This window comes from Triticum urartu, chromosome 5A (assembly GCF_056163025.1).
Source record: "Triticum urartu cultivar PI428250 chromosome 5A, HENAU_Tu73, whole genome shotgun sequence".
Taxonomy (NCBI): domain Eukaryota; kingdom Viridiplantae; phylum Streptophyta; class Magnoliopsida; order Poales; family Poaceae; genus Triticum; species Triticum urartu.
In genome coordinates, this window is record NC_141877.1 from 358,423,461 (window position 1) to 358,447,958 (window position 24,498).

A 24,498-nucleotide genomic window follows, 5' to 3' on the forward strand; every position below is an offset into this window, starting at 1 on the left:
TCAACCGGACATATAGTTGATACAACAACTGGAACTGATCTATCAAATCATCGTGTCATCGCCAAGTCTACCTGGTTTCAAATTCCTCAACCCCTTACTTCTGTTATTCCGTTGTTGAAGAATCTGTGATCTACTTACTGAAGAATTTGAACCGAAGACTTTCATCATGTTATTTTTCATTTCTTCAGTACATCTTCCGTATGCCAGAATGCTTGTATGATTGCACGTTTTTCACTTGCATCTATCTTATATGTATGCTTTATGTTTCTGTGATGAATTAGTGTCGCTCCTGTTTTTATTTCTTCACTCTGATCTTCGTCAAATTTATCAGAGTTTGACGAATTTCTAAAAATTTCCGTTCACCCTCTCTAGGAGTAAACCCGCGCTTTCACCAACACATCCGCGAGTCATCAAAATGGCCCAACAAACCTGACACAATGCTCGGCCAGATAGAGCCATTTGTTAGTGACCATATGAATGAAACCCTCAACCCCAAGGCCTCCAGCGCCTTACCTCTCTAGGTGTTTATCATCGGTGCCTATGACGGTAGGGTTAGAAGGCTATTGCCGGGGCCAGTGGCCTACTTTGACACGCAGGCATGACCGAATGACATAGCTGGGGGTCTACGACCGCTGGCGATAGCCCATTAATCCTACCTTCGGGGTATTTGGCGGTAGCAAAAGGGGTCAAATCTGAGCAAACTTTAAAACATGGTCAGACAAGGTCAAAACAATTTTTTTGGCCTGCAAGGCTGACCGCTGCATGCACCCTCCTATTAATCCGTTTAAGTCTTGATCTTGAAAAAAGTCCCCCCAAATCAGGGAAATCAGATTGTACGGGAATAGGAACTTATTACTACCTTCCATCTTCTAATTACGAGACTCTTATTTTTGTTCAACCGCCATTAAACTTGTAACCAAATTAACCCCCACCCTTCCAAAAAAGAAAAAGAAAAACTCAGCCTTCTCTTCTTTTACAGCCATGGCGATGTCGACTGCGGATGGTCGAGATGCCATCTAAACAACGCCCAACCATCAACGGTCCGAGGAGCCCAATATAACAACAGCGAAGGCGGGGCAGTCGAGCACTCCAGTCCACCTCCGTTCTCTGTTTCAGTGTCTTGTTCCCTCTCCCCGATCTCGGCTCCTCCAGGCCTCGTCCTCGTGCACTCCGCCGCCGCCAGATCGAGGCACGCTCGCTCTCGCTCCCCCCTCTCCTTTGTCACCTGCAGAATCGAATCGAATTGAATCCTCCCCCCATTCACCCCTGCTGTCGAGGGATCGCGTGCGCGATGCGACGGCTCTTCGCTTGATTCCGTGGCGCGCTTGCGTGTGAGGTGGCTGACGCTGGGTTGCTTGTTCTGATTTTGCAGGTCGGAGCTGGGCTTTGGAGCGGCCATGGGTTCAGACCCCAGAGGTATTGTTTCCTCCCAGCTTTTTCCAAGGCAATGAGCTGCTCACTGTCAGTAGTTCAGTGAGACTCAGTTTTCTGTAACTACTACATAAGCGATCTGCATCGAAAGGATTGTGGCCTTGACTCGGTTCAGATAAACACATTGATCTAAGGTGTTGATAGGCACCAATTGGCAGTCAGTCTTTTGTTTTAATCCTTATTCGTACTTGCCAATGATATTGGTTTTTGTTTTCTTTCTCGATCCTTGGCATATTTGAATTATGCTGTGCGGTTGCCAGTATAACATACTCCATGAGTAGTTGATATGCTTACGCAGCATACATGGTGATAATGTCCATCATTGACTATAGGCTAATTTCCCTTTTCCTCCTCTAGATCAGCTTGGTTATCTTTTTTTTTGCTGCATTACCACTGGAAACAATTGATTCCAACCGCAAGAAAAAGGAAACAGTTGATTCGCTAGTAGCGTGACATCATGCCAGATAACAGATTCTTATATTTTTGTTTGGTGCCTTGCGCAAACTTGTACAAATAAAGAGAAATCTGGCATCTACCAGATGGCTTCCCTGATCTTCAGTGTTTAGTCATGCCTTCAGAAGTTCAGAGTATAATCATGCTCTGTGTAGTTAGCAATTGCATGGGAGCCTGCTAGATGGTTTTGCTGTATGCTGCAATTAGTAACTTTTCCTTTTATTACTGACAGATGTATGTGTTGTTGGGGTTGCACGCACCCCTATGGGTAGTTTCCTTGGTGGCTTGTCTTCCTTGCCTGCTACGAAACTTGGCTCTATAGCAATTGAAGGTGATATCAATACTTTCTCTCTGTGTACCCCAGATGGTATACTTTGTTCGGTTTGGTAACATCTTAATATTAAAATAATTACCGGGGTGATCAGCTGCTCTGAGAAGAGCAAATGTCGATCCATCCCTTGTGCAGGAGGTCTTCTTTGGCAATGTCTTGAGTGCTAACTTGGGGCAAGCTCCTGCAAGACAAGCTGCTTTAGGTGCAGGGATACCAAATACGGTTGTTTGCACCACAGTCAACAAAGTTTGCGCATCTGGCATGAAAGGTCTGAATTCTTGTGACCATGCTTGTATAATCTGTGTACTAAATTTCCTGAAGGGAACCAATTTTTTCTGACCATGATCCGTTTTCCTTCCTTTCTATACAGCGACCATGTTTGCTGCGCAATCAATTCAACTGGGAATCAATGACATTGTTGTGGCAGGTGGGATGGAAAGCATGTCGAATGCTCCGAAATACATCGCTGAAGCTAGGTCAGCCAAGTGTTCTTCTGGTTCTACTTTTGTGTAGTGCATAAATGAAGTACGATCATTTTCTTGCATACACTAAGCATACTAGGGAATACAATGCCAAAATATCTGTTCAAAATTTTGTGTGTCAGACCTTAAGTTTAGATTGCCTTTTCAGTACTCTCGTGTCGCTCGTTCATTCATTATTTATTAACATGTTTACACTATATTATGTTCTTGGATCTTGGTTAACATGGATTTAAAACTTTACTGTTAATGTATGGCTGTTTACGTCTTGGTGTTGACTTACTGATTTGTGCAATCAAATGCAGAAAAGGATCTCGTTTCGGACATGACAGCCTCGTTGATGGCATGCTTAAGGATGGCCTTTGGGATGTATACGGTGATTGTGCCATGGGAGTGTGCGCTGAGCTTTGTGCTGACAATCATGCCCTGACAAGGGAAGACCAGGTAACTTGCCACAAATTGCAATAACCATATTCTGATGTAATTATAATTCTTATATTTGTCTAGTGCCAAAAGGGCACACATTGTCTTAGTTATTATGTACGGAGATTCAGTAGCGGTGAAGATTAATACCAAATACAAAAGTGCACATACAATCAGTCTTTCCAGTGTGAACTGATCACTGCCATAATCACCATTTTCATGCAGGTTCATTGTTTTATATCTTTTTTCTTCATCTCATAAATCATCATGTATGCTTTGAAGCAATAGCTGCAATTCTGCATTACTGCCAGTGTCTATTATCCACTATTAGTTTGCACTACTAGTTAGGGTAGGTTGAGTAAATGATCCTTCGTTGCTTGCTTCGAACATGATTTCACATATTTTGTTTGTATGGTTGCTTGAGACATGTAGATATTACTTTTATACTCCCTCCGTTTCTAAATATAAGTCTTTTTAGAGATTTCAGTATGGACTACATACGGATGTATATAGACATACTTCAGAGTGTGTAGATTCACTCATTTTGCTCCGTATGTAGTCCATATTGGAATCTCTAGAAAGACTTATATTTAGGAATGGAGGGAGTATTATCTTATAGGTTGGTCTTCCTTGCAGAACAATATGCTTTGCACTTTAAATCACTTTGCAATTAGTTTTTGTAAAAAATTCTAAGAAGGGTGGGCCTTGCGCATCATAGATTATCTCCATTTGTTTCCTGGGTCTGGGATTGAATCAGCCTCCTTGCAAAAAGAAAGGCAAGGGAAGTGCTGCCTAGAAATTCCGTTCCCCAGAATCTGTGGGAGATTTCGGTATTGGGTACTCCCTTTTGTGTTTTATTGTTGTCGTCGGTGAATTTGATATACCAGCGTTAAACCTGTCGGATGCCTCCAAAATCTTCTAAGATTCGCTGTTTTGTTCTTAATCTGTAATCCATATATTTATTATTCGTGACATCTGAAATTTATATGTTCTTTATGTAGGATGCATATGCTATTCAAAGTAATGAGCGTGGAATTGCTGCTCGTGACAGTGGTGCTTTTGCATGGGAGATTGTTCCGGTGATTTTTCTGTCTCTTTGGCAAAGTAAGAAACTGTTCCTTTATTTGTTTCCCTAATGTTCTATGTCCTATCATCCAGATTGAAGTTCCTGTTGGTAGAGGGAAACCTGCAGTACTTGTTGACAAAGATGAGAGCCTAGACAAGGTAAATTTTCTAATAAGATGGCACAAATAAGCTATAAACAAGAAGATTATTTGGGGCAGCATGTATCTGGTCCTAATGCAGTGCTTTCACGTACTAGGCTAAAAAAGTACTAATAATCAGTACGTATTTTGTTGTTGGTAAACATTTCAATACTTTATCTTCATCATATAGTTAACTGCAAGAAGGAAAATATGTAGTTTGCATTTATTTGTATCTTGTGAATAAATGTCTAGGCTCTCATCTGCATCATATAACTATTGTCTGTCTCGTAGTTTGACGCAGCCAAGCTGAAGAAGCTACGACCAGCATTCAAGGAGAGTGCTGGTACTGTTACTGCTGGAAATGCTTCTAGTATAAGGTACCTGCTTGTTACTTATTTTATTTACAAGCCTTTTGAAGTCCTTCTGTCACATATTGTTTTGAAACCACTGCATGATATTCTGAAAGATGTGGTTTTCCTTCTTTCTTTCTATTTTGACATTTTATACTTTGTTCTACAATCTACACTATGCATTTAATTTTATTTGTGTTATTGTTGTCCTGCAATGCCATATTCAACTGCTCTTTGTTTCCAAGTGCTACTCCTGTTTAACATTTATGTTTGGGCGGCTCAGAATGTTTTTACTTCAGCCCAAGAGATGGTATATATTATTTTGTATTTATAACTGAAATTGGTTCATTTTCAAGAAAAAAATTGCCGAGGTTCCTATTGTGTATTAAACTTTTCAAGAAAATGCAAATGTAGTGTCTTGATGCAATGTTTATTGATAGATTAGGAATCCTCATATAGTCATATACATTAACTTCCTAGAGAGGCCAATCAAGGAACGCTAAGCTAGAAACTAAGTACCTGCACTGACTGTCTTTGACGGGCATTCTATGTACTCCCTCCAACTTCGTCGTGTGTTTGTTTATGCACTGAAAAATGTGATGCATCTGCACTGAGTAACATCTGTTTTCTTTTGAGTGGAATAGTGATGGTGCTGCAGCATTAGTATTGGTGAGTGGGAAGAAGGCTCAAGAACTTGGATTGCAAGTCCTTGCAAGGATCAAGGGATTTGCCGATGCAGCCCAAGTAAGCTACAGTACCCTTTTTTGTTTATCTTAGCTGGTAGTGAGTACAATTATAGGCAAGTGCATATAATTATGTAGGTTCTGGAAGGTTACAGGAGTCTGTCTTTCCTGGAATACTTTTATGTAATTGTAATCAGTGAAGGTTATTTGCTACCAAAATTGAATCCCTTAATGATATTTTTCAATTCCCATGTTATGCAGGCTCCTGAACTATTTACCACTACCCCAGCACTTGCCATACCAAAGGCTCTCACGAATGCTGGCCTAGAGTCCTCTCGTGTTGATTTTTATGAAATCAACGAAGCCTTTTCGGTATCTCTTGATCATTTCTGTTTATTTCTTAGTAATTAGTTAATTACATTATTTGAAATGGTATTTATTTTTATTTCTGAAAACAGGCTGTTGCACTTGCAAATCAAAAGCTTCTCGGAATTCCTTCAGTAAGTGCTTCCTTGTTTCAACCAAAATTACGTTTGCACCTGAAAATAAGTCAACATTCTTGCCAGGAACTAAATCTTGGTTACTGTGACTCGCTATTAACCAGCAATACTTATTAATCCGATTACCAGATGATAGTTACAACTCCCATGCTGACAACGGCTATGCTTGCAGGAAAAGATAAATGTACATGGAGGAGCTGTATCTTTAGGACACCCACTTGGGTGCAGTGGTGCTCGCATTTTGGTCACCCTTCTTGGTGTAAGTTCTTTCTTGAGGTGTTGTTTTGCATTTTGATCATCCGTGTCAGTCTGTTTTTCAGCATGGATCCTATTTTCTAGTAGAAGCTATTTCATGAGTAAATAATGATATCAAGTAGTAATCATAGGAATAAACATCTTGCCTGCAGAATACCACAAACAATAAGGGGTAAGACATTTTTGTTACAACTATTTGGCCATCTTCGTGACTCCTTTTTGCGTCCAAAATATATGCAGAAAGGAGTTTAATCTGTAACCCGTACAATTGTTCCACATTGAGGCTTAAAAAGGATATGTGGAAGTTATATTCCGTGATTTCATTTACCATGTCTTCAGTGGTTCTATCCTCACTTGTTCAGATGTTGTCAGCATCTTAATTAGGTCATCGTGTCTTCAATGCCCGTTTCTCATAGTTCTTTTAAAATTAAACTAAGCAATACGGTGTTCTTTCTTCTCAATAGGTTCTTAGGGAGAAGAGTGGCAAGATCGGAGTTGCTGGTGTCTGCAACGGCGGTGGCGGTGCATCTGCGCTCGTTATGGAGCTCGCGTAATGAGCTCTGACACCAAAGATGGAGTCTGCATGTAAAATTCAATGTACTGTATTTCATAGTGCTGTGTCAGATTAAGTAATTGATTAACTTAGAACTTGTGTGCCGGTTTCTGATCTTACTCTAGATTGTTTTTATTTTATTTTCTCTTGTACTACTCCCTCCGTCCGGAAATACTTGTCATCAAAATAGATAAAAAGAGATGCATCTAGACGTATTTTAGTTCTAGATACATCCTTTTTCATCCATTTTGATGACAAGTATTTTCGGACGGAGGAAGTAACTGTTTTGGACATTCTTGATTTAATAATGATAATAATTGTTGCAATAAAGCATTATTGTGCTACCGAAGGTACTCAGAAAGTGGTGGTTTTGTCCAATGATGATCGAGTCAAACTTAATTTTGGAAGAAAAAGTATCTTCTACCCTCTCTTTGTTTATTGAACTTTATCTTCTACCCTCTCTTAGTCTCTCCTTTGCCAACAATCTCAGCTTATCTGCCCTGCCCCCTCCCTCCCCCGCGTCACCCTCCTCTGACGACACCCCAAGACACACCGCCCGCCACTCTACCTTGCCGCGGCGGCACCCTCCCTTGTTGGTTTGGCGGCGGGGGATCCGGCCACCCCCGAGGTGGCCTGGCCCCACGCGTCTCTAGCCGGTCGCGGCCCCCTGTCTCGCTATCCTCGGTCGCAGCGAATGCCCCTCCCTACACGCCTCCCCCTTTTGCTCGCGACCCGGTCTCCTTCTGGCGATTCTCGGGCCCCCTCCAACTGCTGCTCGAGCCCGCCGGTCGGCGGTGATGGCCAGTTGCGGGGCATTCATGGCCTGCCCTCCCGTGCAGGCGCCCCCCTCGTCTCCGACGGCCCTCCCCCAAGCCCGGTGATGGCTCTCGCGCAGAGGCGGCGACGTGTACGCGGTTGTGGCTGGCTCTGGGCCCCTCGCGGCGTGTCTTTGCTTGTGATGTTCCGTCCCCGGCGGCTATAGCCCCGCGTCTCTCCGGTGTCCCTCGCTGCCGGCGTCCTCCACCGGGTTGCTCCGGCCCGGCGACCGGGTAGCTGCGCCCCTTCCAGCTTATCTGGCTAATCGAGATCATGACGGTCAAGGCCACGACAACTCGGATCTGCGTGCTTTCGGTCCTTGCTTGCCGGAGTCGTTGGACGCCGTCGCGGCAAAAACCCCACGTGGTTTGCCTCGTCGCCCGCCCTACCGTGTATGCCTCAAAGCCCCCTTTTGCCAAATCCTGTGCTCTTGGGTGCGGAGGTGATGCCACCCTCCGAACGGCAAGTGCAGCCCCGCCAACCCCCCATGACTCAGTGATTCCAACCAGTGTTGGCCTCCCATCTACGTGTTGGGGAACGTAGTAATTTCAATAAAATTCCTACGCACACGCAAGATCATGGTGATGCATCGCAACGAGAGGGGAGAGTGTTGTCTACATAACCTCGTAGACCGAAAGCGGAAGCGTTAGCACAACGCGGTTGATGTAGTCGTACGTCTTCACGATCCGACCGATCCAAGTACCGAACGCACGGCACCTCCGAGTTCAGCACACGTTCAGCTCGATGACGTCCCGCGAACTCCAATCCAGTAGAGCTTCACGGGAGAGTTCCGTCAGCACGATGGCGTGGTGACGATGATGATGTTCTACCGTCGCAGGGCTTCTCCTAAGCACCGCTACGATATGATCGAGGTGGATTATGGTGGAAGGGGGCACCGCACACGGCTAAGAGATCAAGAGATCAATTGTTGTGTCTATGGGGTGCCCCCTTGGCCACGTATATAAATGAGTGGAGGAGGAGGGGGCCGGCCAAGAGGAGGAGGCGCGCCCAAGGGGGGGGGGCAATCCTACTCCAAGTAGGTTTTGCCCCCCTTTCCTATTCCAACTAGGAGAAGGGGGAAGGAGGAGGTGGAGAGAAGGAAGGAGAAGGGGGGCCGCGCCCCCTTCCCTTTCCCAATTCGGATTGGGGCAAGGGGGGCTGCGCGCCACCTCCTGCTGCCTCTCCTCTTCCACTACTTTGGGCCCATGAGGCCCAATAACCCCCCGGGGGGGGGGGGTTCCGGTAACCCCCCGATACTCCGGTATATATCCGATAACTCCCGGAACCATTCCGGTGTCCGAATATAGTCGTCCAATATATCAATCTTCATGTCTCGGCCATTTCGAGACTCCTCGTCATGTCCGTGATCACATCCGGGACTCCGAACAACCTTCGGTACATCAAAACTCATAAACTCATAATATAACCGACATCGAAACGTTAAGCATGCGGACCCTACGGGTTCGAGAACTATGTAGACATGACCGAGACATGTCTCCGGTCAATAACCAATAGCGGAACCTGGATGCTCATATTGGCTCCCACATATTCTACGAAGATCTTTATCGGTCAGACCGCATAACAACATACGTTGTTCCCTTTGTCATCGGTATGTTACTTGCCCGAGATTCGATCATCGGTATCTCAATACCTAGTTCAATCTCGTTACCGGCAAGTCTCTTTACTCGTTCCGTAATACATCATTCCGCAACTAACTCATTTAGTTGCAATGCTTGCGAGGCTTAAGTGATGTGCATTACCGAGAGGGCCCAGAGATACCTCTCCGACAATCGGAGTGACAAATCCTAATCTTGAAATACGCCAACCCAACAAGTACCTTTGGAGACACCTGTAGAGCACCTTTATAATCACCCAGTTACGTTGTGACATTTGGTAGCACACAAAGTGTTCCTCCGGTAAACGGGAGTTGCATAATCTCATAGTTATAGGAACATGTATAAGTTATGAAGAAAGCAATAGCAACAAACTAAACGATCAAGTGCTAAGCTAACGGAATGGGTCAAGTAAATCATATCATTCTCCTAATGATGTGATCTCGTTAATCAAATGACAACTCATGTCTATGGTTAGGAAACATAACCATCTTCGATTAACGAGCTAGTCAAGTAGAGGCATACTAGTGACACTCTGTTTGTCTATGTATTCACACATGTATTATGTTTCCGGTTAATACAATTCTAGCATGAATAATAAACATTTATCATGATATAAGGAAATAAATAATAACTTTATTATTGCCTCTATGGCATATTTCCTTCATCTCCCACTTGCACTAGAGTCAATAATCTAGATTACACTGTGATGATCCTAACACCCATGGAGCCTTGGTGCTGATCATGTTCTGCTCGTGGAAGAGGCTTAGTCAACGGGTCTGCAACATTTAGATCCATATGTATCTTGCAAATTTCTATGTCTCCCACCTGGACTAAATCCCGGATGGATTGAAGCGTCTCTTGATGTGCTTGGTTCTCTTGTGAAATCTGGATTCCTTCGCTAAGGCAATTGCTCCAGTATTGTCAAAAAAGATTTTCATTGGACCCGATGCACTAGGTATGACACCTAGATCGGATATGAACTCCTTCATCCAGACTCCTTCATTTGCTGCTTCCGAAGCAGCTACGTACTCCGCTTCACATGTAGATCCTGCCACGACGCTTTGTTTAGAAGTGCACCAACTGACAGCTCCACCGTTCAATGTAAACACGTATCCGGTTTGCGATTTAGAATCGTCCGGATCAGTGTCAAAGCTTGCATCAACGTAACCATTTACGATGAGCTCTTTGTCACCTCTATAAACGAGAAACATATCCTTAGTCCTTTTCAGGTACTTCAGGATGTTCTTGACCGCTGTCAAGTGATCCACTCCTGGATTACTTTGGTACCTCCCTGCTAGACTTATAGCAAGGCACACATCAGGTCTGGTACACAGCATTGCATACATGATAGAGCCTATGGCTGAAGCATAGGGAACATCTTTCATTTTATATCTATCTTCTGCAGTGGTCGGACATTGAGTCTTACTCAACTTCACACCTTGTAACACAGGCAAGAACCCTTTCTTTGCTTGATCCATTTTGAACTTCTTCAAAACTTTGTCAAGGTATGTGCTTTGTGAAAGTCCAATTAAGCGTCTTGATCTATCTCTATAGATCTTAATGCCCAATATGTAAGCAGCTTCACCGAGGTCTTTCATTGAAAAACTCTTATTCAAGTATCCCTTTATGCTATCCAGAAATTCTATATCATTTCCAATCAATAATATGTCATCCACATATAATATCAGAAATGCTACCGAGCTCCCACTCACTTTCTTGTAAATATAGGCTTCTCCAAAAGTCTGTATAAAACCAAATGCCTTGATCACATTATCAAAGCGTTTATTCCAACTCCGAGAGGCTTGCACCAGTCCATAAATGGATCGCTGGAGCTTGCACACTTTGTTAGCTCCCTTTTGATGCGGAGCATCCCAAGGTCATCCCCATGGACCTACCATCGTCTCATCAAGTGCCTACCGGACCCATGACTCGATCACGTGCAAGAGCCCTTGAAACCGAGGTGACATCTCTCCTCTCACAATTCCACTTCGATGCACATGAAGCATGGCTACTACCTCATATGGATACTTTGTGCATACTCAGGTACAATGGAGAAGCTAAGGAGCAAGGACAAGAAGAAGAGGAAGATGGACGAGAAGACGGGGAAGAAGAAGGGCTGCAGGAAAAGTCCCAGCCACCGGACGACCGGCCGGGACCGGACGTCCGGTGCCTGAAGCGTCAGCCGAGCCCCAGCGAGCGGACATCCGGTCCAGACCGGACGACCGGTGCCCCCGCACCCGAGGCCAATGAGCGGACGTCCGGCCCCGACCGGACGACCGGCGCGACCGCACCCGAGCCAACATCAGCGGAAGCCCGGAGCCTCCGAATGTCCGACACCCCCATCATAGAACAGAACCAGCGGACGACCGGAGGACACCGGACGTCCGGCAGCTCCTGAGACACCGGACGACCGGTCCCCAGCGGACGTCCGATACCTGTCTGCGCACAGTGTTCGGGCCCAAGGCCCATGTACCCCTTCACTTCACCCCCTTTTGCACTTAGACTATAAATAGACCCCCCATTCATCCTAGCTAGGGTTAGCGTTGGTTTAGCTCATACTTAGAGATAGAGCTTCGCTCATCCACATCGGATCTACTCCTCGTGAGAGACCGCAGCCTCTTCGGAGAAGATCCACCTTGGATTCAAGACCCCTTTACGGGAAGATCCCCTTGTGGATTCAAGACCTCCTCACGGAGAAGAACCGGTTACCGTGTATCGTCCCTAGTTGTCCATGGATTCGTGTATCGTCCTATGTACTCAAGGATCTAGCCCATGTGTGACTTATTCATGTCGGTTTAGTGTTTTCCTCTTGTGTTTTCCTTCCATTCTTCCTCGTGTTCTTCGTGATTTTCCCGGGATCCGCTCCTTTCGTGAAAGATCGGGCGATTAGGGTCTCTACCCTACATCATCTTGGTATCTAGAGCAAGGTTGATCATGATTTCGGAGCCCCCTCTTCGTTTTTCTAGCTTGATTTTGTTGTTTTTCGTCCTAATCCGAAAATCCCCACAAAAATAGCCCCAAATTTTTTTCTTGTGTTTTGTGAGTTTTGATGATGTTTTGTTGGTTTTGATCCGTGAATTTGTTGTGTCGCAAGTGGATCCAGCCTTCCCCTACCATCCCCACCTCGAAATCCCTCCCAAATTCCCCATATTCCGCCCAAAACCGCCTCCTGGATCTGAAATTTCGCGTTGACCCCGACCACCGGACGACCGTCACTTTACCGGACGTCCGGCGACCCAGGAAGCACCGGACGTCCGACCTTACCGGACGACCGGCGACCGGACATCCGTCCATTTTCGGACGACCGCTACTTCCACCACATCATCCGCTACACCACCTCCAACTTCCGCAAACCGTTCCAATATCACAACCCACACCACCACTTACCCGCTACCTACTCCGACAATTTTGCTCGCACTTGGTTTTGAGAATTTGAGTTGCGGTACCGTATCCTTTTGTGTTTCGGCTATCTAGGTACGGTTCGACATCGACATCACCACCGCTCATTTTCGCCACGGACGCGTCATCAACAACAACCACCTCGACTACGACTTGGTATTCGTGCCACCATTTTGACACCATACCGGAAGCAAGACCGGTAACTTCATCTTGATATTGGACATATCACTCTTGCCATTACATTGATAGCCATCATAGCCTTACTCCTTTTGCGTTGCTTACCCATCGAGACTAGCCTTTGAGTATTGCCGGCAACGAGACTTGTGCACTTTAGTGATCATACTTCCCATAGCTTACATACATACATCATTGTTGCCTATATTGGTATCATCTCTTGTGTCACAAAGTTGTCATCGCATACTCACTTGCTATCTTGGTTCGTCAAGCATTGCAAGAGAAAAGAGCTCAAACATCAAAGATCCAACCAAGATTTTAAGCAAAGAGCTTTTAAGCAAGAACCATAGCATCATACAACATTAAGATTGTCATACTCGATCATCTTGGATCATATCATAGCAACACCTTGCATACAACATATTTGGGATAGAAGTCGTTGCATTTTTGCTAAATAGGTTGTGCACAAGTTCTTGTATTCGCCTATCGTGCAATCGTGCTAGCGTCTCTCTAGTGTTGTGCAACAAGAGCATTTTTGTGGATTCCACATTTTGGCTCACCCTTGGTTGCACAACCCCACTTATTTTTTTGCGCGTGTGTTTCCGTGTACCGTATATGCTTGGTCTACTTGTTACATTGCATCTTGCGAATCTTCTCCAACATTATTGAATCTTGCTTACATTCACATTAAAAATTGTGCCACCATCCTAACCAAGCTCCACCATAAGCTTTTACTTGTGTAGGTGTGAGAAACCGACGAGAATTCGTACCAATTGGGCTATTTCCTTGTCCTACATTGGAGTGATCATCGATTCACTTTCAACTTCAGTCAAGGTACATTTGGTATTCGTTCTTCTCTTTCTACCACTCACACTTGTCTTGGAATGATGGATAGGCCAAGTACTTCTACCAACCCACTCTTCATGGAGCAAGACGACGACATGAACTCCTTCGTCACCAAGAGTCACCTCTTTGGTGCACAACGTGCTTTGCATCAAGAGCAACAAGCTATGAGTGAACACATCGACAACCTTGCCACCGACTTGCGACTTTCCGAGCAACGTACAAAGGACTACTTCGACCACAAGATCGACGATCACAAGCAAGAGAATGACGCAAGGATGGATGAGATTCGCACTTTGTTGCTCAACCGCTCTTCTTCCACTTCAAGAAGGAGCCGTTCAAGTCGCCATTCCGACTTTACCCTCTCCGGCTCAAGTACACCGACATCGAACACTCTTCGTCGAGCCGCGCGCACCGACCGTCAAGCAAACCTCAATCCACTTCGGGACACTGACTCTCAAGAGCGCCGACGACGTCAAGCCGAAGAAGCCTTTGCGCTAGCTCGAGAACGACAACAACAACGCCAACATGAAGAGGAAGAACGTGCGCGTCTACACCAAAATGCACAAGATGCCGAGGCTCAACGTCAAGAACAACAACTCCGTGGCGCTCAAGCACTTGAGGCGCAACAAGCTCTACGCGATGCGAGTCGAGCCGCTGCCGACCGAGGCCGTCAAGCCCTGAAGAAGAGGAAGCACTTCGCGAAGAAATTCACGAACGACGATTTCAAGCTCGCATGCATCGTCTAGTTCCTCCTCGAGCTCGACGCGCTCCTCCACAAGCTCGCCAAGACCATCAAGTTCATCAAGAGCATGAAAACAATGGGAATCCTCCGCGACAAGAGCAACACGAGGTTGACAACCCTCCGCGTCAAGAGCACCACGAGTTGGACAATCATCTACAACATGGGCGTCATCATCCCCGACCCCAACGCAATGAAGAGCAACGCTACAACAAGCTCAAGTTCACCATGCCCAAGTTCAACAGAAGCAACGATCCCGAAGAATACCTTTCATGGGCATTGAAAGTTGACAAGATCTTCCATTTGCACAATTATGATGAAGAGAAGAAGATCGCGATGTCATCCCTTGAGTTCCAAGACTATGTCCTCATTTGGTGGGAACAAATCATAGAGCGCCGCGAGGCAAGAGGCGAACCACCCATCACTACTTGGGCACAAATGAAGGATGTCATGAGAGCACGCTTCGTGCCTACCTACTACAACCGTGACCTCTTCAAAAAACTCCAACAACTCAAGCAAGGAACCAAGAGTGTTGAAGAATACTACAAGGAGATGGAGATTGCAATGATAAGAGCCAATGTGACGGAAGATGATGAACAAACTATGGCACGTTTCTTGAATGGACTCAATCATCCTATCAAGAAGATCGTCGACTTCCAACCATACTCAAATCTCATCGAGCTCGTGCACCAAGCTACCAAAGCGGAACGCCAAGTGCAAGATGATTTCATGTATGCCAAGTTCTCATCCAAGTCCTACGGTTTCTCCAATAACCAAGCTTCAACGACTCCAACACCGACTACAAGACCGTCTACTTCCAACATCGACAAGTCGACTTCCAAGAAAGCTTCGTCAACTACAAGCCATCCTCCTACGAGCAACTTCAAGCCGAGAGCTTCATCATCATCTACCCCAACCGATGAGACCATCAAGACGAGTTCCTTCAAGTGTTTCACTTGCGGAGGCCAAGGCCACAAGTCCTATGAGTGCACCAACAAGCGCACCATGATCTTCAATGACGATGGCACTTATGGTTCCATGAGCGAAGGAGAAATGGAAGCCCTTGAGCAAGTCGCCATGCACCGCCAAGTGAACAATGAATAAGAACAAGTCTTTTGTGATGAAGACTCAAGCCCCGCACTTGTTGTCTCCAAAGTCTTGACTCTCCAACATCACCAAGAAGAAGACCAAAGATGCACCATATTCCACACCAAGGCCGGCATCAATGGACGATCCGTCAAGGTCATCATCGATGGAGGGAGTTGTCACAATCTCGCAAGTGAAGAACTTTGCTCCAAGCTCCAATTTCCCAAGACGAAGCATCCACATCCATACAAAGTGCAATGGCTTAGTGACTCCGGCACTATCCAAGTCGAGCACCGAGTACAAGTCTCCTTCAAAATCGGCGCCTACGAAGACACCTTGGAGTGCGACGTCATCCCAATGACCACTTGCCATCTTCTCCTTGGACGGCCATGGCAATTCGATAGAGGAGTCGTCCACAATGGGCGTACAAACCACTATAGCTTCAAGATGCAAGGAAAGGAGTTTGTGTTACGACCTATGTCTCCAAGCCAAGTGATCGCCGATAAGCAAGCCACCCATCGTGGAGAGAATAGTGAAAGAGTGAGCCACCAAAAAGAGAGTGAGCACCACAAGCCCAAATTGAGTGCCTCCACGATGAGCGAAAACAAGAACCTAGTTCTATTTGCCACCAAACGTGAGATGAGAGAAGTGTGTGAGAACCCATCTAGTGTCCTACACTACGTCCTCGTGTGCAAGGACAATACACCACAAACTAACACTTCTCACACTCTTCCTCTAGTGTTGTCTTCTCTTTTGCAGGAATTTCAAGATGTTTTCCCCGATGAGCTACCTCCGGGACTACCTCCACTACGAGGCATTGAGCACCGCATCGACCTCATCCCCGGAGCACCGCTTCCGAACAAAGCTCCCTACCGCGTCAACCCCTAAGAAACCAAAGAAATCCAAAGGCAAGTAAAGCATCTCATAGACCATGGACATGTGCGTGAAAGTTTGAGCCCTTGTGCCGTCCCGGTCATTCTTGTGCCAAAACGTGACGGTAGTTTTCGCATGTGCTCCGATTGTAGACCTATCAATGCTATCACCGTTCGTTATAGGTATCACATTCCACGCCTAGATGATATGCTAAATGAGCTTAGTGGTGCCACTATATTTTCCAAAATTGATCTTAAGAGTGGTTACTATCAAATCCGCATACAAGAGGGTGATGAATGGAAAACCGCATTCAAAACCAAGTTTGGTTTGTATGAGTGGTTAGTCATGCCTATGGGTCTCTCGGAAGCACCGAGCACTTTTATGCGCCTTATGAATCATGTCTTTCGCCCTTACATTGGTATATTTGTTGTGGTTTACTTCGATGACATTCTTGTGTTTAGCAAATCTATCAAAGAGCATGTCACCCATGTCCGCACCGTTTTGCAAACTCTTAGAAAAGAGCGTCTCTATGCTAATATGGAGAAATGCCTTTTTGGTGTTGATAAGCTCATTTTCTTGGGTTTTGTGGTCTCTTCTAAGGTTGTTCATGTAGATGAGTCCAAGATCAATGCTATTAAGACTTGGCCGCAACCAACCAACTTGCATCAAGTGCGTAGTTTTCTTGGTCTTGCGGGTTTCTATCGTCTCTTTGTGAAGGATTTTAGCACCATTGCTTCGCCTTTGCATGCTTTGAGAAAGAAGAATGCGCCTTTTGTTTGGGGACCATCCCAAGATATCGCATTCAATGAGCTTAAGAATTTGCTTACTCATGCTCCCGTGCTTGCTTTACCCAACTTCGACAAGCCTTTTGAGATTCATTGCGATGCTAGCGGTAATGGCATAGGAGGTGTGTTAACACAAGAGAAGCGCCCCATAGCTTACTTTAGTGAGAAACTTTCCGGAGCGCAACTCAACTATCCCATCTATGACAAAGAGCTATATGCTTTAGTCCGCGTTTTACATGAATGGGAACATTACCTTCATCCCCATGAGTTTATCATTCATACCGATCATGAGACTCTCAAGTATCTCAAGGGTCAAACTAAGTTGAACAAGCGTCATGCTAAATGGAGTGAATTCATTGAGTCTTTTCCCTATGTCATCAAGTACATCAAGGGTAAAGAAAACATCGTAGCGGATGCTCTTTCCCGCATATGCATGCTAGTCACGCAACTTGAGTTAGATGTCATTGGCTTCGAGCATATCAAAGAATTGTATGCGCATGATGAAACTTTTGCCACTCCTTATGCCAAGTGTTTGTCGAATACATCATGGGAACGATATTACATCAAAGACGGCTATCTTATGAGAGCTAACAAACTTTGCATCCCCAAGTCGTCCCTTCGTTTGTTGCTTTTGCAGGAATCACATGGAGGAGGCTTAATGGGACATTTCGGACGCGGCAAGATGTTCGCCACGCTCTCGAAGAGCTACTTTTGGCCAAAGATGTTTTGGGACATCAATCGCTTCACCAACCGATGTTCGACATGCCGCAAAGCTAAGTCCAAAGCTCAATCTCATGGCATCTATATGCCGCTACCGATTCCATACCAACCATGGGAAGACATTAGCATGGACTTTGTACTTGGTTTGCCTAGAACTCGCAATGGGAAAGATTCCATATTTGTCGTTGTGGACCGTTTCTCAAAAATGGCACATTTTATTCCTTGTCACAAGATAGACGATGCTTCACATGTTGCTAATCTCTTTTGTAGGGAAATATTGCGTCTCCATGGTGTGCCAAAGACAATTGTCTCAGACCGCGACGTCAAGTTCCTTAGCTACTTTTGGAAGACCCTATGCGCCAAGCTCGGAATCAAGCTACTCTTCTCCACGGCGTACCATCCTCAAACCGACGGCCAAACGGAGGTGACAAACCGCACACTCTCCGCTCTACTTCGAGTACTCATCAAGAAGAACATCAAGGAGTGGGAGGAGTGCCTACCTATCGCCGAGTTCGCCTACAACCGAGCAAGACACTCAACAACCGGCAAGTCGCCTTTCGAGGTCGTTTATGGATTCAACCCATTGTCACCATTGGACATTCTTCCTCTACCACTCCAAGAGCGCATCAATTTGGATGCAAGTGCGCGTGTGACACATCTCAAGAAGATGCATGAAGATACAAGAAACACCATCGAGTGCCAAGTTCAACGCCTTGCGACCAAGCTCAACTTCAAGAAGCAACCTATGGTCTTCAAGATTGGTGATCGAGTGTAGCTACACCTTCGCAAGGACCGCTTCCCACAAGAACGCAAATCCAAGCTTCCACCACGAGCGGATGGACCCTTCAAGGTGCTTGCACGCTACAACGACAACGCTTACAAGATCGACCTCCCGCACGACAAGTACAACGTGAGCGACATCTTCAACGTCAAAGATCTCTCTCCCTTCCATGGTGATGAAGATTTTGATCCGTGGATGGATCTTCCCCAAGGGAGGGGAGATGATGTGGAGCATCCCAAGGTCATCCCCATGGACCTACCATCGTCTCATCAAGTGCCTACCGGACCCATGACTCGATCACGTGCAAGAGCCCTTGAAACCGAGGTGACATCTCTCCTCTCACAATTCCACTTTGATGCACATGAAGCATGGCTACTACCTCATATGGATACTTTGTGCATACTCAGGTACAATGGAGAAGCTAAGGAGCAAGGACAAGAAGAAGAGGAAGATGGACGAGAAGACGGAGAAGAAGAAGGGCTGCAGGAAAAGTCCCAGCCACCGGACGACCGGCCGGGACCGGACGTCCGGCGCCTGAAGCGTTAGCCAAGCCCCAGCGAGCGGACGTCTGGTCCAGACCGGACGACCGGTGCCCCTGCACCCGAGGCCAATGAGCGGACGTCCGGCCCCGACCGGACGACCGGCGCGACCGCACCTGAGCCAACATCAGCGGAAGCTCGGAGCCTCCGGACGTCCGGCACCCCCATCACAGAACAGAACCAGCAGACGACCGGAGGACACCGGACGTCCGGCAGCTCCTGAGACACCGGACGACCGGTCCCCAGCGGACGTCCGGTACCTGTCTGCGCACAGTGTTCGGCCCCGAGGCCCATGTACCCCTTCACTTCGCCCCCTTTTACACTTAGACTATAAATAGACCCCCCATCCATCCTAGCTAGGGTTAGCGTTGGTTTAGCTCATACTTAGAGATAGAGCTTCGCTCATCCACATCGGATCTACTCCTCGTGAGAGACCGCGGCCTCTTCGGAGAAGATCCACCTTGGATTCAAGACCCCTTTATGGGAAGATCCCCTTGTGGATTCAAGACCTCCTCACGGAGAAGAACCGGTTACCGTGTATCGTCCCTAGTTGTCCGTGGATTCGTGTATCGTCCTATGTACTCGAGGATCTAGCCCATGTGTGACTTATTCATGTCGGTTTAGTGTTTTCCTCTTGTGTTTTCCTTCCGTTCTTCCTCGTGTTCTTCGTGATTTCCCCGGGATCCGCTCCTTTCGTGAAAGATCGGGCGATTAGGGTCTCTAACCTACATCACCTTTGGATCGACAAAACCTTCCGGTTGTATCATATACAACTCTTCTTCCAGAAATCCATTCAGGAATGCAATTTTGACATCCATCTGCCAAATTTCATAATCATAAAATGCGGCAATCACTAACATGATTCAGACAAACTTAAGCATCGCTACGGGTGAGAAGGTCTCATCGTAGTCAATCCCTTGAACTTGTCGAAACCCTTTCGCAACAAGTCGAGCTTTGTAGACAGTAACATTACCGTCAGCGTCAGTCTTCTTCTTCAAGATCCATTTATTCTCAATTTCTTGCCGATCATTGGGCAAGTCAACCAAAGTCCATATTTGTTCTCATACATGGATCCCATCTCAGATTTCATGGCTTCAAGCCATTTTGCGGAATCTGGGCTCACCATCGCTTCTTCATAGTTCGTAGGTTCATCATGGTCTAGTAGCATGACTTCCAGAACAGGATTACCGTACCACTCTGGCACGGATCTTACTCTGGTTGATCTACGAGGTTCAGTAATAACTTGATCTGAAGTTTCATGATCATCATCATTAACTTCCTCACTAATTGGTATAGTCGTCACAGGAACCCGTTTCTGTGATGAGCTACTTTCCAATAAGGGAGCAGGTACGGTTACCTCATCAAGTTCCACTTTCCTCCCACTCACTTCTTTCGAGAGAAACTCCTTCTCTAGAAAGGATCCATTCTTAGCAACGAATGTCTTGCCTTCGGATCTGTGATAGAAGGTGTACCCAACAATCTCCTTTGGGTATCCTATGAAGACACATTTCTCCGATTTGGGTTCGAGCTTATCAGGTTGAAGCTTTTTCACATAAGCATCGCAGCCCCAAACTTTAAGAAACGACAACTTTGGTTTCTTGCCAAACCACAGTTCATAAGGCGTCGTCTCAACGGATTTCAATGGTGCCCTATTTAACGTGAATGCGGCCGTCTCTAAAGCATAACCCCAAAACGATAGCGGTAAATCAGTAAGAGACATCATAGATCGCACCATATCTAGTAAAGTACGATTACGACGTTCAGACATACCATTATGCTATGGTGTTCCGGGTGGCATGAGTTGCGAAACTATTCCGCTTTGTTTCAAATGTAGACCAAACTCGTAACTCACATATTCTCCTCCACGATCAGATCATAGAAACTTTATTTTCTTGTTACGATGATTTTCAACTTCACTCTGAAATTCTTTGAACTTTTCAAATGTTTCAGACTTATGTTTCATCAAGTAGATATACCCATATCTGCTTAAATCATCTGTGAAGGTGAGAAAATAATGATATCCGCCATGAGCCTCAACATTCATCGGACCACATACATCTGTATGTATGATTTCTAACAAATCTGTTGCTCTCTCCACAGTACCGGAGAACGGCGTTTTAGCAATCTTGCCCATGAGGCACGGTTCGTAAGTACCAAGTGATTCATAATCAAGTGGTTCCAAAAGTCCATCAGTATGGAGTTTCTTCATGCGCTTTACACCGATATGACCTAAACGGCAGTGCCACAAATAAGTTGCACTATCATTATCAACTCTTTATCTTTTGGCTTCAACATTATGAATATGTGTATCACTACTATCGAGATTCATAAAAAATAGACCACTCTTCAAGGGTGCATGACCATAAAAGATATTACTCATATAAATAAAACACCCATTATTCTCTGATTTAAATGAATAACCGTCTCGCATCAAACGAGATCCAGATATAATGTTCATGCTCAACGCTGGCACCAAATAACAATTATTTAGGTCTAAAACTAATCCCGAAGGTAGATGTAGAGGTAGCGTGCCGACCGCGATCACATCGACTTTGGAACCATTTCCCATGCGCATCGTCACCTCGTCCTTGGCCAGTGTTCGCTTAATCCGTAGTCCCTGTTTCGAGTTGCAAATATTAGCAACGGAACCAGTATCAAATACCCAGGTGCTACTTCGAGCTCTAGTAAGGTACACATCAATAACATGTATATCACATATACCTTTGTTCACCTTGCCATCCTTCTTATCCGCCAAATACTTGGGGCAGTTCCGCTTCCAGTGACCAGTCTGCTTGCAGTAGAAGCACTCAGTTTCAGGCTTAGGTCCAGACTTGGGTTTCTTCTCCTGAGCAGCAACTTGTTTGATGTTCTTCTTGAAGTTCCCCTTCTTCTTCCCTTTGCCCTTTTTCTTGAAACTGGCGGTCTTATTGACCATCAACACTTGATGCTCCTTCTTGATTTCTACCTCTGCAGCCTTTAGCATTGCGAAGAGCTCGGGAATCGTCTTATCCATCCCTTGCATGTTATAGTTCATCACGAAGCTCTTGTAGCTTGGTGGCAGTGATTGAAGAACTCTGTCAATGACACTATCAACAGGAAGATTAACTCCCAGTTGAGTCAAGTGATTATGATACCCAGACATTTTGAGTATATGTTCACTGACAGAACTATTCTCCTCCATCTTGCAGCTATAGAACTTATTGGAGACTTCATATCTCTCAATCCGGGCATTTGCTTGAAATATTAACTTCAACTCCTGGAACATCTCATATGCTCCATGACGTTCAAAACGTCGTTGAAGTCCCGATTCTAAGCCGTAAAGCATGGCACACTGAACTATTGAGTAGTCATTAGCTTTGCTCTGCCAGATGTTCATAACATCTGGTGTTGCTCCTGCAGCAGGCCTGGCACCCAGCGGTGCTTCCAGGACGTTATTCTTCTGTGCAGCAATGAGGATAATCCTCAAGTTACGGACCCAGTTCGTGTAATTGCTACCATCATCTTTCAACTTTGCTTTCTCTAGGAACGCATTAAAATTCAACGGAACAACAGCACGGGCCATCTATCTACAATCAAACATAGACAAGCAAAATACTATCAGGTACTAAGTTCATGATAAATTTAAGTTCAATTAATCATATTACTTAAGAACTCCCACTTAGAAAGACATCCCTCTAATCTTCTAAGTGATCACGTGATCCAAATCAACTAAACCATAACCGATCATCACGTGAAATGGAGTAGCTTTCAATGGTGAACATCAATATGTTGATCATATCTACTATATGATTCACGCTCGACCTTTCGGTCTTAGTGTTCCGAGGCCATATCTGCATATGCTAGGCTCGTCAAGTTTAACCTGAGTATTCTGCGTGTGCAAAAACTGGCGTGCACCCGTTGTAGATGGATGTAGAGCTTATCACACCTGATCATCACGTGGTGTCTGGGCACGACGAACTTTGGCAACGGTGCATACTCAGGGAGAACACTTTTATCTTGAAATTTAGTGAGAGATCATCTTATAATGCTACCGTCAATCAAAGCAAGATAAGATGCATAAAAGATAAACATCACATGCAATCGATATAAGTGATATGATATGGCCATCATCATCTTGTGCTTGTGATCTCCATCTCCGAAGCACCTTCATGATCACCATCGTCACCGGCGCGACACCTTGTTCTCCATCGTAGCATCATTGTCGTCTCGCCAATCTTATGCTTCCACGACTATCGCTACTGCTTATTGATAAAGTAAAGCATTACAGGGCGATTGCATTGCATACAATAAAGCGAAAACCATATGGCTCCTGCCAGTTCCCGATAACTCGGTTACAAAACATTTTCATCTCATACAATAAAATTTAGCATCACGTCTTGACCATATCACATCACAACACGCCCTGCAAAAACAAGTTAGACGTTCTCTACTTTGTTGTTGCAAGTTTTACGTGGCTGCTACGGGCTTAGCAAGAACCGTTCTTACCTACGCATCAAAACCACAACGATAGTTTGTCAAGTTGATGTTGTTTTAACCTTCGCAAGGACCGGGCGTAGCCACACTTGGTTCAACTAAAGTTGGAGAAACTGACACCCGCCAGCCACCTGTGTGCAAAGCACGTCGGTAGAACCAGTCTCGCGTAAGCGTACGCGTAATGTCGGTCCGGGCCGCTTCATCCAACAATATCGCCGAACCAAAGTATGACATGATGGTAAGCAGTATGACTTATATCGCCCACAACTCACTTGTGTTCTACTCGTGCATATAATATCAACGCATAAAACCAGGCTCTGATACCACTATTGGGGAACGTAGTAATTTCAAAAAAATTCCTACGCACATGCAAGATCATGGTGATGCATCGCAACGAGAGGGGAGAGTGTTGTCTACGTACCCTCGTAGACCGAAAGCGGAAGCGTTAGCACAACGCGGTTGATGTAGTCGTACGTCTTCACGATCCGACCGATCCAAGTACCGAACGCACGGCACCTCCGAGTTCAGCACACGTTCAGCTCGATGACGTCCCGCGAACTCCAATCCAGTAGAGCTTCACGGGAGAGTTCCGTCAGCACGACGGCGTGGTGACGATGATGATGTTCTACCGTCGCAGGGCTTCGCCTAAGCATCGCTATGATATGATCGAGGTGGATTATGGTGGAAGGGGGCACCGCACACGGCTAAGAGATCAAGAGATCAATTGTTGTGTCTATGGGGTGCCCCCTTGGCCACGTATATAAAGGAGTGGAGGGGGAGGGGGCCGGCCAAGAGGAGGAGGCGCGCCCAAGGGGGGCAATCCTACTCCAAGTAGGTTTTGCCCCCCTTTCCTATTCCAACTAGGAGAAGGGGGAAGGAGGAGGTGGAGAGAAGGAAGGAGAAGGGGGGCCGCGCCCCTTCCCTTTCCCAATTCGGATTGGGGCAAGGGGGGCTGCGCGCCACCTCCTGCTGCCCCTCCTCTTCCACT

The 24,498-nt window shown here is 45.8% G+C and overlaps 1 protein-coding gene across 1 annotated transcript; it reads left to right on the plus strand.

The window, feature by feature from the left end:
- Window positions 1–1,056: 1,056 nt before the first annotated feature.
- On the plus strand, window positions 1,057–6,993 carry LOC125507025 (acetyl-CoA acetyltransferase 2). The gene is made up of 14 exons (XM_048671726.2): window positions 1,057–1,189; window positions 1,373–1,416; window positions 2,117–2,215; window positions 2,310–2,483; window positions 2,586–2,691; window positions 3,000–3,138; window positions 4,119–4,196; window positions 4,276–4,341; window positions 4,614–4,699; window positions 5,317–5,416; window positions 5,617–5,727; window positions 5,814–5,855; window positions 6,028–6,114; window positions 6,575–6,993. The coding sequence occupies exons 2-14, from the start codon at window positions 1,398–1,400 to the stop codon at window positions 6,662–6,664; spliced, it is 1,197 nt and encodes a 398-aa protein (XP_048527683.2). The 5' UTR covers window positions 1,057–1,189; window positions 1,373–1,397; the 3' UTR covers window positions 6,665–6,993.
- The last annotated feature ends 17,505 nt before the right edge of the window (window positions 6,994–24,498 follow it).